General features: G+C 40.9%; 1 protein-coding gene across 3 annotated transcripts in view; it reads right to left on the bottom strand.

The window, feature by feature from the left end:
• The window catches only part of SWAP70 (switching B cell complex subunit SWAP70), a 56,497-nt gene that overhangs the window by 22,267 nt on the left and 14,431 nt on the right, over nt 1-19,799 (bottom strand). For all 3 annotated transcript variants that reach the window (XM_073347550.2, XM_073347551.2, XM_073347552.2), the window contains exons 3-4: nt 18,776-18,949; nt 1,945-2,169 (exon numbers count right to left, since the gene is read on the bottom strand). In XM_073347550.2, coding sequence (XP_073203651.2) covers nt 1,945-2,169; nt 18,776-18,949 — 399 coding nt within the window. The remainder of the gene's footprint in view (nt 1-1,944; nt 2,170-18,775; nt 18,950-19,799) is intronic.

The following is a 19,799-nucleotide window of genomic DNA, read 5'->3' as shown; positions in this document are numbered from 1 at the left end:
GGCTCTTCCTCCTTTCCCTCAGAATCCTGGCTGAGGGTCTCTGCTCTGCCCTGCCAGGACTGCAGCCTCCCCTGCACCTTGTGACAGTAGAGATCAGGTATCACCTGCCCCAGAGCCAGGCAGGGAGCCCTCTGCATCTCGGCTGTAGTGGCCCCACTCACGCACTCACCAGCCAGGAGTGTGTGGGCAGTAATTGTTCAGCAGCAGGAGCGCCTCCCCTTCAGTTGGGGATTCATCTTCCTCTCTGCCCTGGCAGGGGGGATCTGTGCTCTAGTGGGCCAGGACCACAGCCTTCCACCCAGGCGTCTTGGGCCGCTTGGAGCACTCTGCAGTTCTGCTGTCCTCAGTGCCCCAACCTTAACCCCAGCCCTACGCCACCCTTACTTTCCCACAACTGTAAAAATAAAAAGTTAATATTTGCACACACAAAAATAAAAATAAAAATCAATATTGTCAAATTTGCAACAACAAAAAATTTAATTCCATCAATACTACAATACGTCTGAATTGAAGTGTGAACTCCATTTTCCAAAAGACTGGTGACTGTCCAGAAGGGGAGGAGATTAGGTTATAACAAAACTTTTTTTAAAAGTCTTTTTAGAAGCAGGGAGACAACCCCGAACAAAGTCACAGTCACCAAGAGAGGAGACAGTCAAGACACTGCAGCAATGAGAGGCAGCACAGCATCAGATAGAAAGCATTTGAAACATCTAAAGAAATCGGAGATTTCCTTTCAAATCTCAAGTGGATGGACTGAGCTGACGCCAATTATTATGTTCAATGGTATTAACAGAATGACTTAAAGTTTTGTCCTCAACAGTTCATCCCACCAACGAACAATAAGGAGTTAATAAAAACAGATGCTTTGCATTGTTCTTTGGCTATTTTGAAAGAACTTCCTGTTCCAAGATTTTCTGATAACTTCTTCTGAATGGATTTGGAAGGGCTGCCAAAAAAAGGCCTTTGCTTGCTTTCTTCGTAAGGAGAAACAATCAAAGACCACTAACAGTTCCCCATAAAGTACGTATGAGTGTGAATTAGAACCCTAGGTAAATGCAGTTTGCCTGAATAAAAACACTTCACTGGGGTTTTAAGGATTTATTTTTCCTATTAAAAATATACAGTCCTTTAAAGCCATTCTGGGACTTTCTGAAACATCTAGAACAACTGAGGAGTCCCCTGACCAAATGGTAATCAATCCCTCTACAGGAACTCCAAATGAGCAGAAGGTTGACAGAAATATTCTATGAATTTTAAGACAGAGCCATTACTTTTTAGCTTTGACTTCAGCTTAGTAAATCACTAATGCTCCATATTCTATTATGCAGAGTTAAATAGCATTTTCTACACAATTTATAGGCTGTTTTAACTGCATCAGTTTAGGAACAGATACAGTTAAATCGGTGCATCGCCCTTGTGTGGGCACAGTTATACTGATACATACCTATCAGAGCTTTTTTCTGTAAATTAACTGCAAATTTCAATATATTAATACTTATATTTAATATATTAATATTTTAACATATTAAAGACTTACCATAAATTTAGGAATTAATAAATACAATTTTGCAGCTATTCTATTAGCTAATGAATTACTGGTATAAAGAGAGGTCATATTTTAAGTCAGAAACACAAGGGCCACTTTTCCTTCAGGTCCTAAGTATAACTCACCAAGGACAAGTATCTCCTTTGCAGTACTAGAAGGGGTTAAAGAGATCTTTTTTACATAGCATAGCTTCCGTTTTACAAAATATATTCTTTTAAAACTAAACTCCTAACAGAAACCAACTCTCAGAGTGCTAAGTAGACGCCCTCGAGCTTGTTCGCTGCCATCAGCTAAAGAAACTGTTATTCATGGCAGCAGAATTCATGGGCAAATGATCTCATTATCCAATAACTCATACATCCTACTATTTTCAAACATTCACTCCATGCAATTCTTACCTGTTTCAGTACATCTAATATGAGCTCATTAAAGACCTCATTAACTGCCATTGATACCGTCTGTCGGTCCATCCCTTTGCTAAACTGTCCACTTCCAATAAGCTCAATCAATTCCCATGCAGAAAGACCTTGATTGGCACCAAGGCTGTTCTTATTATGTTCAAACTGTTCTTGATGCGAGCCTGCACCCATTGCTTCAGTGAGTTTTTTAAGTAAGTATTCAATCTGTACAGAAATAGAAGCAAAAATTATATCATTTTTAACAAAGAATTTACTCAAATGCTTCAGAGCTCTAGGCCAAAATTTGTGTGCCTAAAGTTAGACTCTTAAATCCACATTTAGGCACCTAAAGATAAATGGCTTCATTTTCAAAGATTCCACGCTCCCACAGTTCTTATTTGCTTCAACAGGGTTTGTGTGTGCTCATCACCCCCAGAAAATCTGACTACTCATATTTAGAAGCCTAAATATGGATTTAGACTTCTAACTTCAGACACTCAGTTTTGGGATTTCTGCCCACGAATGATACACATGGAAGTTATTCTTTAATAGCATCAAGATTATGCAGAATTAAATGTGAGAAAGAGGAAAGCTTCAAAAGCATTACAATTTTATAAAAGTAAACCAATAAAATATACCAGGAAAATTAAAGGAAATAGCTTGGATAAGGAAAGACATTAGCAATAGTCACATGCTAGTCACATGTCTGAGCCCTGACACCTCCCCCTCAAATCTGATATTATGATATCAGGACGGGCATAAAAAAAATGAAGGTGAAGATGAAAAAGTATTCATTCCTAAAACAAATTCTCCTTTTCCTAATACTTTCCATATCATGTATCAGACAACTATAACAACACTTCTACTGAGGTTAGTCAAGACTTAAACCTTGCTATCTATCTTATACCACTAATTGTACTTAGTTAAAACTGAATCCATCCAGTAATTAAAAAACCCTACAAATCTTTAACCAATGCCAGTTTGTGAGTTCCTACTTCCACAATCATATCTATACAATAAAAATCTCTGTTGGTGTCAGTTTCCTATGTCTGAAGATACACAACACTTTGATGTGATATAATTAGACTTCAAGGACGGTTTGGTCTAGTCCTGAAGACAGGCCAGGTTTGCCCAAGACAGCAGAGAAAGGCATAAAGGGAACAATGGTTTACTGTGTTTTTCCACCAACTTCATGGCAAGGCCACTATGTGCCATAGCCTTCCTGGCCCCCTAGTTGACTGGGGCAATGAAGCCAGAAAAAGCAAGGCATTTCCCTGACAGCCAAAGTAAACCTGGGTAAAGGGAGCAAAGCCACAGTGATACACCATGGCCTGCCAGCCCCACCAAGAAGTTCTTATGGAGACAAGGGGCAAATCAGCCTCTAAAATAGCTGACCCATCTTTCCAGTGACTATAAAAGCGAGCATATGAATCCTGCCTCTGGCCTCCATCCTAAGTCAGATGTTGCGCCAGCTCTCCCATGCCAAGGGCTCTTAGAAGTGGTTCCTCTTAATTACTGAATTTCTTTGTGTGCAGAGCTGATGCTGCTGAAAGGGCACGTGATGGTCACAAGCTACAACAATGGCTTAGGGGTGGACACCATCGGACTGAGTCTTTCAAGGTACCTTTCAGATCCCCCTTTCAGTACACGCAGGATTACCTATTTTTTAGGCCTACTCTCCCTGGTAGACAGTCCTGCTGGAGGGTTGGAACAATTGTGTAAAGTAGACCAATTGTAGGTACAATTTTCAAAACGTGACTTAGAACATCTCATGTTCAAAAGCGACAGGGTCCTCAGTGCCTCAAATGAAAGTCAATGGGACATAGGCTTCTAAGTCATTTGGACACTTGTGAAAATCTCCCCCCTCCATGTCATTGATGCTGTGCAACCTCCCTTACCCTAGTGCTTCTGAGAAAGCAGGACGTAAGGTCATTTCTTCCATGGATTACAGAAAAGTCAGTTTGGGTCAAATGAGGCTTCACCATAGGCCAGCCTAACCTTTCAGCAAGAGTAACTGGACCACTTTTTGATTGGTGTATATAAGGGATTGAATTGGTAGGCTCTTCAGGGCCCATCACTGTCTCTCATCACAGGTTTGGGAGAAGGGAGATGAGGAAGTGTTTTTCAATAAGTTCATCCTACAAGGACTACCAGGCCTCAAGCATCTGATGTTAGCCACAGTATGTATGTTAATACTCTGGCCAATACAGCTTTTCTGGCTTCTTCTTGATGTGAGCAAGCACCCTCCTTTCACCCAAGTCTGTGGCAAATAAATACAAAACACGTGCAAATCTGTGACAGAATATAACAAGTCTGACAAAGCAGTTAATTACTGAACCTGAGCTGAACCTCAGAGAAGCGGGATTTTTACTGCTATTTCTGGAACACTGAGATTAGTTATTAAATAGTTTCCTTTTCAGTAATACTAAATAGTAATTAATGCTAAAAGAAAAATGAGGAAGTAAACTATAATCACCTTATTGTCTCAAAAAGAAAAACAAACATAAGAAAAAGTACCCAATTCATATGCTTCTGAGCTAATTGCTAATTGCTCAGGCATGCAGGAGTGAAATCAGGAAGGACAAATCACACTTGGAGTTGCTGCTAGCAAGAGATTTTAAGAGTAACAAGAAGGGTTTCTTCAGGTATGTTAACAACAAGAAGAAAGTCAAGGGAAGTGTGGGCCCCTTACTGAATGAGGGAGACAACCTAGTGACAGAGGATGTGGAAAAAGCTAATGTACTCAATGCTTTTTTTGCCTCTGTCTTCACGAACAAGGTCAGCTCCCAGACTACTGCACTGGGCAGCACAGCATGGGGAGGAGGTGACCAGCCCTCTGTGGAGAAAGAAGTAGTTCGGGACTATTTAGAAAAGCTGGACGAGCACAACTCCATAGGGCCGGGTGCGCTGCATCCGAGAGCGCTAAAGGAGGTGGCGGATGTGATTGCAGAGCCATTGGCCATTATCTTTGAAAACTCATGGTGATTGGGGGAGGTCCAGGACGACTGGAAAAAGGCTAATGTAGTGCCCATCTTTAAAAAAGGGAAGTAGGAGGATCTGGGGAACTACAGGCCAGTCAGCCTCACCTCAGTCCCTGGAAAAATCATGGAGCAAGTCCTCAAGGCATCAATTCTGAAGCGCTTAGAGGAGAGAAAAGTGATCAGGAACAGTCAGCATGGATTTACCAAGGGCAAGTCATGCCTGACTAATCTAATTGCCTTCTATGACAAGATAACTGGCTCTGTGGATAAGGGGAAAGCAGTGGATATGTTATTCCTTGACTTTAGCAAAGCTTTTGACATAGTCTCCCACAGTATTCTTGCCAGCAAGTTAAAGAAGCATGGGCTGGATGAATGGACTATACGGTGGATAGAAAGCTGGATAGATTGTCGGGCTCAACGTGTAGTGATCACTGCTCCATGTCTAGTTGGCAGCCGGTATCAAGTGGAGTGCCCCAGGGGTTGGTCCTGGGGCCGGTTTTGTTCAATATCTTCATTAATGATATGGAGGATGGTGTGGATTGCACCCTCAGCAAGTTTGCAGATGACAGTAAACTGGGAGGAGAAGTAGATATGCTGGAGGGTAGGGATAGGATACAGAGGGACCTAGACAAATTAGAGGATTTGGCCAAAACAAATATGATGAGGTTCAACAAGGACAAGTGCAGAGTCCTGCACTTCAGATGGAAGAATCCCATGCACTGCTACAAACTAGGGACCAAATGGCTAGGCAGCAGTTCTACAGATAAGGACCTAGGGGTTACAGTGGACGAGAAGCTGGATATGAGTCAACAGTGTGCCCTTGTTGCCAAGAAGGCCAATGGCATTTTGGGATATATAAGGAGGGGCATTGCCAACAAATCGAGGGACATGATTGTTCCCCTCTATTTGACATTGGTGAGGCCTCATCTGGAGTACTGTGTCCAGTTTTGGGCTCCACACCACAAGAAGGATGTGAAAAAACTGGAAAACATTCAGCGGAGGGCAACAAAAATGATATGGGGACTGGAACACATGACTTATGAGGAGAGGCTGAGGGAACTGGGATTGTTTAGTCTGCGGAAGAGAAGAATGGGGGGGGGGATTTGATAGCTGCTTTCAACTACGTGAAAGGGGGTTCCAAAGAGGAGGGACCTAGACTGTTCTCAGTAGTAGCAGATGACAGAACGAGGAGTAATGGTCTCAAGTTGCAGTGGGGGAGGTTTAGGTTGGATATTAGGAAAAACTTTTTCACTAGGAGGGTGGTGAAGCACTGGAATGCGTTACCTAGGGAGGTGGTGGAATCTCCTTCCTTTGAAGTTTTTAAGGTCAGGCTTGACAAAGGCCTGGCTGGGATGATTTAGTTGGAGATTGGTCCTGCTTTGAGCAGGGGGTTGGACTAGATGACCTCCTGAGGTCCCTTCCAACCCTGATATTCTATGATTCTATGATAATTCTACATTCCTGTGAGGTTTGGTTTTTGTAAGGACTTATTGTCCTCTTAAAGATTATTGTAAGCAAAGATGTATTTAGCCTTACAGGGCAGACGGCTTTAGGGGGGCAAAAAAGGTAAAGTATTTTTCACCTCTGTTTCCCTACACGTAACTGGATATTGAATTTAGCTGGGATGTATTCATACATAAATAGCACTAACAGCCAACCAACTTTAGGGAAGACAATGTTTAAGTAGATTCCGTTTCAAATTGGATATCATGATTATTACTGAGAGTACTCCTATTGATCTCAGTACAATGATTGTACTTCTGAATGCTAGGTTGAAGGCCTTAATTCTGCCAGCATTTATTACAAGCCATAGTGTTTACTCCTGTGAATAGTCCTGATGATTTCAGTGCAGTGATTTCATTAGGACTACTCACAGTAGTTAGCAGTACTGCCAACAGTAGGCTTTTGCAGGAATGGACCCCTAGACTTTGCATTTTAGGAGTTCAGTGCATAGCTAGTGACAGAGGATGTGCAAAAAGCTAATGTACTCCATGCTTTTTTTGCCTCTGTCTTCACGAACAAGGTCAGCTCCCAGACTACTGCACTGGGCAGCACAGCATGGGGAGGAGGTGACCAGCCCTCTGTGGAGAAAGAAGCGGTTCGGGACTATTTAGAAAAGCTGGACGAGCACAAGTCCATGGGGCCGGGTGCGCTGCATCCGAGAGCGCTAAAGGAGCTGGCGGATGTGATTGCAGAGCCATTGGCCATTATCTTTGAAAACTCATGGCGATTGGGGGAGGTCCAGGACGACTGGAAAAAGGCTAATGTAGTGCCCATCTTTAAAAAAGGGAAGTAGGAGGATCTGGGGAACTACAGGCCAGTCAGCCTCACCTTAAGGTCATTCACTTTAAGGTCATTCAGGTTAAAGCAATCCGATGGTAATAAGCATCTCAACTCTTAGCTTCATGAAGCTATAATTTATAATCACTTAAATTTCATGTTCATCTATAATTAAAATATTTTAATTTATATAAATAATTCACAAAAACTAAGTTTGTTATTTCTACTTTTCAAACTCTTATACTAAGAAATAACTTATGTGCAGCCAGGGCTTTCCAAGAACAGATACCATAAATCCTCAGCATTCAGTAAGATTCAGGAAGCAGCTTACTTCCCACTTGCAGGCAAGTTTCACCACCACCACCAAAGAATGCTACTTCAGTGTACATGAACTGCAATGTCAGGTGACCCCAGTTTAGAAACAAATTTCCAGAAGGCCTCATCTTAATGACCTGAAATAAACATTGGCTTTTAAAGACAGGCTATCCTTTCTTTAATAAAAGGTAAGAGTAAGTTTCTCATTTCAGGTTTAAAATGCATTATGCCCATCAGTTCAATTCCTCTGAACAGAGCTAACTGTATTTCTCTTAGCAGGATGGGAAGTTTAAATATCCAGAGCAGAATGCTACCCTTTTGCAATATTCTGCACTTAATGTAAGTCATACCATCCACTTCATTTCGTTTGTCATGTGTCATCTCAGCCTACCAAAGTACAAGATAGTAAAAGATTAAGAATTCTTACTGGCATTTAACTTTGGGCTTTTTATTTATTTAAAGAAAGGTGTGAAGCACCCTCAAATCCCTTTTTCTAATCATTTTACAAGATTGGGCTTACACAGAGAGGGACTAGAAATCATACTTGAACAGCTTTTCACTGTTACCCACAGCATGCAATCATGAATTTAAATCAAACTAACAGGCTAAGAGGGGAATACATCAAAACTGTTAATGATGTTTTATTAAAATAGACACTAAACAAAGGGATTTACTTTCATTAGTACTATATAAACCAAGTATTACTCTGTGTGTGATTAAAATAGATGAATATTTAATCTCAAGGAGACAAGCTCACAAGTACACTAATCTCCATGAGTTACACTCATCACTCTCTAAAAGCCCATTCAAGTGTATGAATAGCAATACCATATTTAGATAGTTTCTTACAAGAAAAGTGGCTTATGTATTGGTTTAACTTTTAAACATTAGAATTTTACAGGAATTACTCTTCTTACTCTGGCAGGTATATACAAATATTCTCTACAGTAGCTACATTACAGCTGTGGAGATGGGGGAAATTAGCATAAAACAATGAGTGATCAACGTAATACAGTAGTTCCATCTGGTCAAATATGGACGTAAACATTAGACACGCTATTCATTTGCATGCTCAAATGAGGAACTTTTGATACTTCTGAGAACAGAGTACTTTACTTCCCTTCCCCGGAACCTCTCCACTCCACACGTTAACACATCAGAATAAGAAAAGGAGTACTTGTGGCACCTTAGAGACTAACCAATTTATTTGAGCGTAAGCTTTCGTCAGCTACAGCTCACTTCATTGGATGCTGTAGCTCACGAAAGCTTACGCTCAAATAAATTGGTTAGTCTCTAAGGTGCCACAAGTACTCCTTTTTCTTTTTGCGAATACAGACTAACACGGCTGTTATTCTGAAACCTGACATCAAAATAACTGACTAATTAAATCATCTGGCTTAAACAGTCTATACCTGTGGTTAATAAGTTGAAAGAGTTGAGAAGTAAGTATGACGCAATGTTTGCTGCTACTCTGAGTGCAACTATTCTCTGTGATAAAGTTGTAAGTTTTTCTTTTAAAGGATTGTTTGTTTTGTTTTAAACAATGATCAGTGCTCTACTGAGAAGGTGAAATCATGACCCACGGAACTCAGTGGAATAACTCCCATTGACTTCAGCAGGGCCAGGATTTCACCAAGAGTCACTATTAAGAACGTATGGGTATTAAAGAGTTTTTTGTTTTAATACTAGACACAAAGTGCCTTTAGCATCTTCTTTCAGTGGAATAGTTCCCTATTCCCTTTCTGATGCTGTTTTCTTTTATTAGCAGTTTTTCCTGTATTGGTTTCAACCTTTCGGATTTTATCACATTCCATGTGAAAGTACTGATATCAGTTTTACATGACCTTTTGCCAAACACAACTGGATGAAGCCGTGTGTGTAAAGGATGAAAAAAAACAACAAAAACATCAAGATAGTCATAATGCCCACCAGATGGCTCCTCTTACATCTCAGACATTCAAGGCTATTCTTGCAAAGTCCACTCCATCAAAACAGTGGTTGCAGTGGGTCACCAGTAGATATGTGGAGGACTTGCAATGCTATCATTTTATATAAAGTAGGTGCGATGCTTAGGCCAACTGGTAAGGTACCCAAGAGCAACTATGACCCATGACAATGGTGCTATCACCTCATCATTTCCCCAGTGCTCAAAGTGATTCAACCCTGCTCCAGAGAGATCACCAGGGTTTAGGTGGGTAGCTCTTGCTTCATTTCCATTAGCCCCTTGGCCTCTCTGCTGAGACTGATAACAAGGGTTTCACTTGTAGTGGTGGTTTTTGTGGAATCTGATCACTGGACTCGTTTCACAGATGCCCAAAGAACCCTGAAACAATAACTGCCAGTCTGCTACACACCTGGGCAGAGTTTGAACAGTCAGCCGACAGATGAAAAGCTCTATATTCCACTACCATCTCTTAAGCAATCCAAGTCCCCTTCTGGGCAAATATTCTTCCTTCCTACCCTACACAAAAATCCCCACACAAATATTTATGTTACTTTAGCTCATACAGCTATTTGGGTAAACAGAGTACAAAGACTGTGCTTATCATCCAATGCGAACCATTATCTACTCTCTTCAAAATTAAACTAATTTAATTAATAATTTGATATAAGTTGTGAAGATGCACCTCAAGATAGGACCTGTACTTATATGGTGAACCAGATGAGAAATCAGCTACTCTGAATCTTATCCTTGTTCTTTTCAAGAAGCAAGAAAACTGTGGTTTCTAAATGGAAGAATTAATGTAACCTATGAGTGAGCATGTGATACATGTTCCCCTCTGTTCCCAACACTCAGGGCATGAGAGACTGTTACAGCCCCCACTAAAGAGCCTTGTCTCTTTAGCTCAAGCTGTAGAAGCTCAAGATTTTAGCTCTGGAGATCCCTGGTTCAACCCCTGGCATGTCTGGAAAGACAGAAGCCATTACATTAAGAGCTAGTGTAACTTTGGTAGTCAAAAATGCTTTCTCCAAGCAGTTTTTCAGAATCACTAACATGCAACTCCATTCACACTCCTAGTTCAGTCATGAAACTATATCATTTTTAGAAGAAAAATGAGGCAAGGACATACAAAGATGAAGCCATTTCTGTTTTGCAGTTTACCGAAATAGCTCGTCAGAGAAGAGTTGCCATAGAACACTTTTTCATTGCAACTGGTATTGATATTAGACAGAGCAGAGCACAGTGCTTCATAATGCTACTCACCATACTGCAGGCATCATCTCCACACGTTTGCTCTGAAGCAAAGCAGATTTAGAAAATTTTTTAGCTTAAAACAGTGTAATTACATCCACAATTTGGCCCTAAACAGGGTCTCGGAACATTTAAATAAAAATAAAAAGTCTATTTGCTTTATTTTTAAAATTTTCAAGTGTTTATTGAACACAATACACCACTATATACTGATTCGCATTACACAGCTCGGCACATTTCATTATTAAGGATGGCCCAAGAATATGGCGGTTTACTAACCACACACCATGGACTTAGATGATAAAGAATTTCCAAGGTAACAGCCACGTGTGCTGAAACAGAGGAAGGGGGAAACGTTTGGAAATCTTTTTTAAAGATAAAACACGTTTCAGTTAAAGAACAGTGAGACATACCACCAAGTCTAACAGATAAGAAGGGCAGTGAAAGCAATATTCAAAATTGGAGATGCAGCTGGAAATGTTTTGCTTATGATTACAATTCTCTCCTCCACCCTTCTATTTCAGTTATCCCTCCCCCATCCGACTAGGTGCTAATAAAAGCAAGGAAGACATCTGTGAGAGCTGGAGAGAATGCTGTTGGGTGCCTAGCAGGAATGAGGTAGTAGAGGAGACAGTATGCCATACAACATGGCTAGACAATTTTCAGAGCGCCCTGCAGTACCTACCTCCTTTTCAAAGCTTTTCTGCCATAAGAGAAGACAAGGCTATTTCTGACTAATTATTTCACTAATCCAGAGAGATGCGCTTTCCAATCTAGCTCTCTTTAAAACAGGCAGAGACAACAACAGTAAGGCACAGTTTGGGACAACCACTCTTCTCAGATTTATCCTTTCCCTTCCAGGAAAAGCTTACATGTCAGTAACAGGATCATTTTGTTTTTTGTACTACAAAGATTCTTACTGTCAAGTTTCAGAGGGGTAGCCGTGTTAGTCTGGATCTGTAACAGCAGCAAAGAGTCCTGTGGCACCTTATAAACTAACAGATGTATTGGAGCATGAGCTTTCGTGGGTGAAAACCCACTTCATCGGTTTTCACCCACGAAAGCTCATGCTCCAATACGTCTGTTAGTCTATAAGGTGTCACAGGACTCTTTGCCGCTTTTACTGTCAAGTGAGAGCATGCCTACTTTCCCAGAATTAGAATCTCCCTCCAACCTCCCCAGTCACCAGGAGAATACATTAAGGAAGTGGTTCTTCAATAGATTTATTCTGCTAATCCCTTTGTAAGAGACCATGTCCTTTCCCACCCTCCAGTAGAAGTCCATTAAAGACATATTAGCTTTCTATTATCATTAGATCAACACAGCAGCATATGTACAAAACATTAACAAGCCAGGAAGTTAGTGGTCCTGATTCTTCATTCAGACTGTTGCAACTAAGGTGAGACTCCATTTAAATCGATGGAATTACATAGGTGCAAAATTAGTGAGTGCATAAACAGGCTCAATCACCCTTGTGAGAAAATTTCAGACAAGTCCTAGGCCTAGGACAGTCCATCACAAAAAGGAAGGCAAAGTGCCAGTGGCTTTCAAGCTGCACAAACCCAAACATATTCTCCTCGCCAGGAGGAGGAGTTTGTGGAACCGTGGAGGTGGCAGAGGGCAGAACCCTTTAAATGCACTATGCTCAGAGTTCAGTGGCAAAATATGCTCCATCCCTGTGAATTCTGGGCCATCCATAAGAGCACGCCCTCTTATGCATCTCCCCCACAAGCAGACATGCTGCTGCTTTCTAGCTGTCCTATGGATGTATGCTAACCCAGCCACTCTCTCTGAGGAGGGTTTAAAAACTGCAGAGGCGGGGGAATCATTCTTTGGCAGCATTACTACACAGAAATCTACTGGTTGTGGAGGGGAGTATGCCATACTGAACAGCTCCATCCCACCAATACCCAATATTCTCCTCCTGACCCAGGAAGGGGAAGCATATCACACAGACCGCCACTCACCCCTTGGACTACTTCTGGAGCACTTCAGTCCTCCTTTACTCTCACTTGCTACTCTCCACACTTCTGAAGAGTTGGCAACAGAGGAGAATAGATTAGTTGAGAGGGCACCCATCCAAACCAGAGAATGGGAACATAACATTCAGTCGGCTAGCTCGCCTGGAACCTAGGACTCTTCAAATATTTTCCACATGTTCACCCAGGTTTTGTACAAAAACTGGTCCACTGCAGTCATTAGATATCCAAGAAGCTTCTTTCCATTCCTTTCTAACAGTCAGATCTTCTGATCGTCAACAATGTAGAAAGATCTAAAATGTGTGATGAACAGCAGGAATTTTGAAGTGACCAGCCTTTTTATCTATAGGCACTGGGCCAAATTTCCCCACCAATTTATGAAACTGCTGTGGGAGTTGGAGTGTGGAGAGAGGGCTGGAGGTCACACAAAGGACTCAGAGCTGGAGACTGTGGAAGATAGTGTGTTATACTATACTTAAATGATAATGCAAGCCATAGAAACAGAGAGATGGGGAAAACAAAATTCCCTGGCTGCAAAGTTATAGTGAATGATTACAATGGTAAATCACCCTTCTTACAAATAAATCACTGGTAGGCTGTAATGAAATGCTGTGAAGGTTCACAACAGTCTATCCATTTTATTCCAAAACTGCACTGTAACTTACAAACAAGCACTTTAAGTAACACTACACCTGATAAGCAAACCTCTTATTATACTCAACAGCAGAAAATAGGGGAAAAGACTGTACTGTGATGGATTAATCATTCTTCTCCATTATAAAACAGAACCTAAAGCAAAGTGAGGTGGTATGTGTTTCAAAAAACAAACAGCTTGATTAGCTGTCATGTTAAATATTACTATGGAAGTAAAAGAAGCTACTTAAAATAGCGAGAGATTTCCAACTCAAAAAAAAAAAAAATAAGGCCTCCCTTCCTGAAGAGACATCAACAAGTTTGTATTAAAGAATGCTTAGGAGAACTCATCAGGATTTTAGATGTGAAGTATTTAAAAAGGTAAAAATATCAAAAGTCCATAAAGCTAAAACAAAACAAAACTCTAATATAAGTTGAAAGTTGTTTCATTTTATTTCTTGGATTTCTTGGTTCAGAATACATTTGTTTTTAAAACCAATCTTTCAGGAAGACAGAGAACTCTACACTGATAGATGCAAAGCAAACAAAGAATAGTGTCAAATAGGACACAGCACTTCTATTGGACTGGTTACTTGTGGTAAATTACATTACTTGCATTGACCCAAAGTGAAGAGTTAAAGAAAGAAAGAATACATGCATTGTGCATGATAAGAACAGAGTAGTTCAAATGACTTAATAAAGACAAGGTGGGTGAGGTAATGTCTTTTACTGGACCAACTTCTGTTGGTGAAAGGGAGACGCTTTCGAGCTTACATGGAGCTCTTACTGAAGTGAGCTGTAGCTCACGAAAGCTTATGCTCAAATAAATTGGTTAGTCTCTAAGGTGTCACAAGTACTCCTTTTCTTTTTGCGAATACAGACTAACACAGCTGCTACTCTGAAACCTAATCCAACTTGTCTCTCTAATATCCTGGGACCAATATAGCTGCAACAACATTGCAAATAACTTTACAAACTTTCTTTAAACCATATGAAACTTAAAACACTTTGCAATAACAAAGAAGATGCAGACGGTGTCCGCTCTAAAAGATGATAAATCAAATCAAGAGTGAAAATGAGAGATACTAACTGACATGCCGCACTTTTTCCTGAATGAAAGATATGACTGTGGGGAGAGGAAATGAACAAAGACTGTCTACGAAAAGGACCCAAAATCTGGAGTATGTCGTTTGCACATTAGCTTTGGAGCTGATGATGCAGCCTGCCTGGCAGTCTCAGGAATATTGTGGTTATGCACTCGGCAACAGATGTTTGTAGTAGCATGAGATTTCAGAGGAGAGAAAAGTATACACCTTAGCACTGGGGCTCTGACGCTTCTAATGATAGTATCAGATAGCAAGATGCCAAATGTTTACTCTCAGACCAGCCAGGCTGTCTAGCAGCCAGCACAAACAAGCACTAGATAAGGGATCTGATCTGTGTCCCAAGTTCTACAGTTCATTAGGGGCTCAGAGCACCTTCTGGGGAGGGAGAGAATCATGCGTTGCTCTTGAGTGACCCTTACCAATACTGACTCACTCCTTGGCTTACAAAACAGTCACTGCCAGGTATGCCAAACTTCGAGAGAAAAATAGAGAAAGAACCCCATAAGTTCTGGCCCCGACACCACCAAGCCCCAGCAAAACATTGTCACAGGGTGAAAGTGTCCTGCAGCTAAATAAACTGCCCTGGCAAAACACAGAGGTTCATTTTATGTTGATGAGGCAATGTTTATCCAGGGAGAATAGACACAAAGACTCTCTCCCGTACTACACCAAGTGACATTGCTGTATTCAGAAAGAATGTGGTGTAAAGAAAAGGGGGCCTGCTTCTAATCTCACACCAGTGAGAATCAGGAATCACTGAAGTTTGCACCAGTGTAAAAAAAATTTTAAAAAAAAACCACACTCCTCAGGATAAAACTGAGGAGAATCAATCAATATTTTTTATGAATAAAATGGTCTTTGATTGATACATGCGTGAAGTAAATGTGTCAGTAAATAAGGAGCATTCATCACACAGTTTGAACACGCAATCCACTTAGCATAATAAACAATTTACATTCATTTTTATTTGTGATGTTGTGGAATTTGAATCACCCTGTTTTGATCCTTGACTCTAAACATTTGTTGGCAAAGCCCCCAAAGTGCCGAAGAGAGTCATACTGACTGCAGTGCATTCAACTGGATTTTATATAGTGTCATACAGGAGCTGCCAGAGTATGCCTTTCCTCTTCTCCATGGAATAAGCGCCTACTTGTTACCTTTTAAAAATTCTGTTCTAGTTTAAGTGAGACACCTGGCTAGAAGAAAAGGAGGACGTGTGGCACCTTAGAGACTAACCAATTTATTTGAGCATGAGCTTTCGTGAGCTGCAGCTCACTTCATCGGATACATGTAGCTCACGAAAGCTTATGCTCAAATAAATTGGTTAGTCTCTAAGGTGCCACAAGTCCTCCTTTTCTTTTTGCGAATACAGACTAACACGGCTGCTACTCTGACACCTGGCCATAGTTATTCAAGTTCTTAAATTACAGGCAATTCATCTCCGGTGCTTCATTCACAGCACAACTCTGCTTCTACAGCAACCAGCCACTGTTTCAAGCAGATTTTTTTTTTTTTTTTTTTTTTTTTTTTTTTTTTTTTAACTAAAACAAGGTGGTTTGCGAAAATCTTCAAACTTCTGCTCTCTGACATGGGGACAGAGGGAAAGAAAAAATCGGAGTCTTCTAAATCATTACAACACTGGGATAGAAATACGAGAAGTTTTCTTCAGAGTGAGACTTTGTGAGTGGTTCTGAGAAATTCAACTTAACCCACATGTGAACAGGTGCAGTGGTTAAACACCACACACACAAAATAAACAAGGTCTGATTCTCAAGATTGAAATTTTTTGAAGGTTAGAGTGTGTATTTGCAAGAAGAAAATAAAAGAGTTAACAGAAGAATAAATGGACACAAATCAGATGTCAAGAATTATAACATTCATAAACCAGTCGGAGAACACTTCAATCTCTCTGGTCACGCAATCACAGACATGAAGGTCACTATCTTAAAACAAAAAAACTTCAAATCCAGACTCCAGCGAGAAACTGCTGAATTGGAATTCATTTGCAAATTGGATACTATTAATTTAGGCTTAAATAGAAACTGGGCGTGGCTAAGTCATTATGCAAGGTAGCCTATTTCCTCTTGTTTTTTCCTACCCCCCCCCAGATGTTCTGGTTTAACTTGGATTTAAACTTGGAGAGTGGTCAGTTTGGATGAGCTATTACCAGCAGGAGAGTGAGTTTGTGTGTGTATGGGGGTGGGGGGGATGTGAGAAAACCTGGATTTGTGCTGGAAATGGCCCACCTTAATTATGCACATTGTAGGGAGAATGGTCACTTTGGATGAGCTATTACCAGCAGGATAGTGAGTTTGTGTGTGTGGTTTTTGGGAGGGGGGTGAGGGGGTGAGAGAACCTGGATTTGTGCAGGAAATGGCCCAACTTTATTATCATGCACATTGCGTAAAGAGTTGTCACTTTGGATGGGCTATCACCAGCAGGAGAGTGAATTTGTGTGGGGGGGTGGAGGGTGAGAAAACCTGGATTTGTGCTGGAAATGGCCCACCTGATGATCACTTTAGATAAGCTATTACCAGCTGGACAGTGGGGTGGGAGGAGGTATTTTTTCATATTCTCTGTGTATATATAAAGTCTGCTACAGTTTCCACGGCATGCATCCGATGAAGTGAGCTGTAGCTCACGAAAGCTCATGCTCAGATAAATTGGTTAGTCTCTAAGGTGCCACAAGTACTCCTTTTCTTTTTAGAAAAAATAAACTTCACATCTAGGGGCTCAGTCCAGTACCATGAGCCCTGGGTGTGGAACCCTCCTTTCCAAAAGCAACCTTTCCTCTCTGTCCAGTCAGGGAGTCATTCTTATAGCCTGTCCCTCAGCACATGTGCAGCGAGAAGAGAGAGCTGAGCTGAAGTTAAGCCCTTGTTTACCGGGAACCATCCAGTACTCCTGCTATTTTAAAGACAGATGCTATTTTGAAGACAGACGCTACACTGATGACATCTTCATCATCTGGACCCATGGAAAAGAAGCCCTTGAGGAATTCCACCATGATTTCAACAATTTCCATCCCACCATCAACCTCAGCCTGGACCAGTCCACACAAGAGATCCACTTCCTGGACCCTATGGTGCTAATAAGCGATCGTCACATAAACATCACCCTATACCAGAAACCTACTGACCACTGTGCTTACCTACATGCCTCCAGCTTTCATCCAACCACACCACACGATCCATTGTCTACAGCCAAGCTCTACGATACAACCACATTTGCTCCAATCCCTCAGACAGAGACAAAAACCTACAAGATCTCTATCAAACGTTCTTACAACTGCAATACCCAACTGCTGAAGTGAAGAAACAGATTGACAGAGCCAGAAGAGTACCAAGAAGTCACCTACTACAGGACAGGCCCAACAAAGAAAATAACAGAACGCTACTAGCCATCACCTTCAGCCCCCAAATAAAACCTCTTGAGCACATCATCAAGGATCTACAACCTATCCTGAAGGACGACCCATCACTCTCACAGATCTTGGGAGACAGGCCAGTCCTTGCTTACAGACAGCCCCCCAACCTGAAGCAAATACTCACTAGCAACCACACACCACACAACAGAACCACTAACCCAGGAACCTATCCTTGCAACAAAACCCGTTGCCAACTGTGTCCACATATCTATTCAGGGGACACCATCATAGGGCCTAATCACATCAGCCACACTATCAGAGGCTCGTTCACCTGCACATCTACCAATGTGATATATGCCATCAAGTGCCAGCAATGCCCCTCTGCCATGTACATTGGTCAAACCGGACAGTCTCTAAGTAAAAGAATAGATGGACACAAATCAGATGTCAAGAATTATAACATTCATAAACCAGTCGGAGAACACTTCAATCTCTCTGGTCACTTGAGCTGGGGCAGGGCTGGGGCAGGGATTTAGGGAGGGATCCAATAGGGGCAGGGAGAGGCGGAGTTGGAGCGGGGTGGGGGCGGGGCACGAGCACCCACTGGCGCTGACAAAAGTTGGCGCCTGTGACTGGAAGTATGTAACCAGGCATCAGCAGAAACCAAAAAAAAAAAAGAGAGAGAATACAGTCCAGTCCTGTGTTAAACATAAATTAAAAAATATATATAAAAAGGGAAAGCAGCATTTTTCTTCTGCATAGTAAAGTTTCAAAGCTGTAGTAAGTCAATGTTCAGTTGTAAACTTCTGAATGAACAACCATAACGTTTTGTTCAGAGTCACGAACATTTCAGAGTTATGAACACCTCCGTTCCCGAGGTGTTTGCATCTCTGATGTTCTACGGTACCAGCAACAGAGGTGAATTTGGTCACTGAAGGAACACGTGTTATTAAGCAGTTCAAATCACTGTTTCTTACCTCCTCAGGTACAATGACCAATGGGTATTTGTCCTCAGATAAAAAATTGAAAATAACCCAAACTTTAAAGGCATCTTCATCACTAATGAACAGAGGACTTTTAGTGAGGTTCTTTTTGAAGCAGAGAGTCCAGCACATCCTATTGAACTCAACTTTGTCAAAGTTCCCTTGAACCTAAAAAGAAAGAAATGAAAAAAAAATAATCTACATTAAACAGCACAGGACATTGTACAGATAAACATAAGTGAGAATGTATTGATCAAATGACACTAAAGGACCAAGAAAATTCTAATTAATAAATTCAGAAACTTTAAGGCCCAAAGGAACCAGTAAGGTCATCTAGTCTGATCTCCTGCATGACACTGGTCTTGGAATCTTATCCAGTAAAACCAGCTTCAAGCCCACAGTTTCTGATTGAATTAAAGCATATTTAAAATTGTCAGTGAAGGAGAATTCACCATATTTCATATTTACTCTAGTGGCCTAGTTAAAACACACCGCTAAACCTGTATAACTATCACCTTCTTAACTGCAACTATCCTTATGTTATGCTGAGTTACTCAGATGGAGTGAATCCAGACATCATCATCATAAAAAATCTAAAAGCTATGTACAGAAGAGTAACTGTGAAAGGTTTGTTGTAACATATTTTACTATTTTATTATATTAAATGTGCTGCTATTGTAATAAAGTAATAATCACGATCATTCATAATCACATGCAATCACTTATTTTTGAACATACAACGCTTACATACCCCTGTAATTTTCTCCTAAACTCTCACATTTTTCATTATTTTGACATAACTTTGAAAATTTCCAGTTTCTTCATCGTCCTGTACATGTGTATATAATTTGTGAATGATTTCCAGATGTTGAAGATTTTTCCCATACTATAATAATTTTATGCACTCACTCGTGTTAGATTTAAAACATACTCCATCACTCATAACTCTACAGCTTTGTAATGCTGTTTCTTGGTCTACACAGAAGTTAAAGACACATTTTGCATTGTAATGGGATTT

Source organism: Lepidochelys kempii, chromosome 6 (assembly GCF_965140285.1).
Source record: "Lepidochelys kempii isolate rLepKem1 chromosome 6, rLepKem1.hap1, whole genome shotgun sequence".
In the NCBI taxonomy this organism is placed as follows: domain Eukaryota; kingdom Metazoa; phylum Chordata; order Testudines; family Cheloniidae; genus Lepidochelys; species Lepidochelys kempii.
Note: the sequence above shows the minus strand (reverse complement) of the source record. Positions and strands in the feature narration are given on the sequence as shown.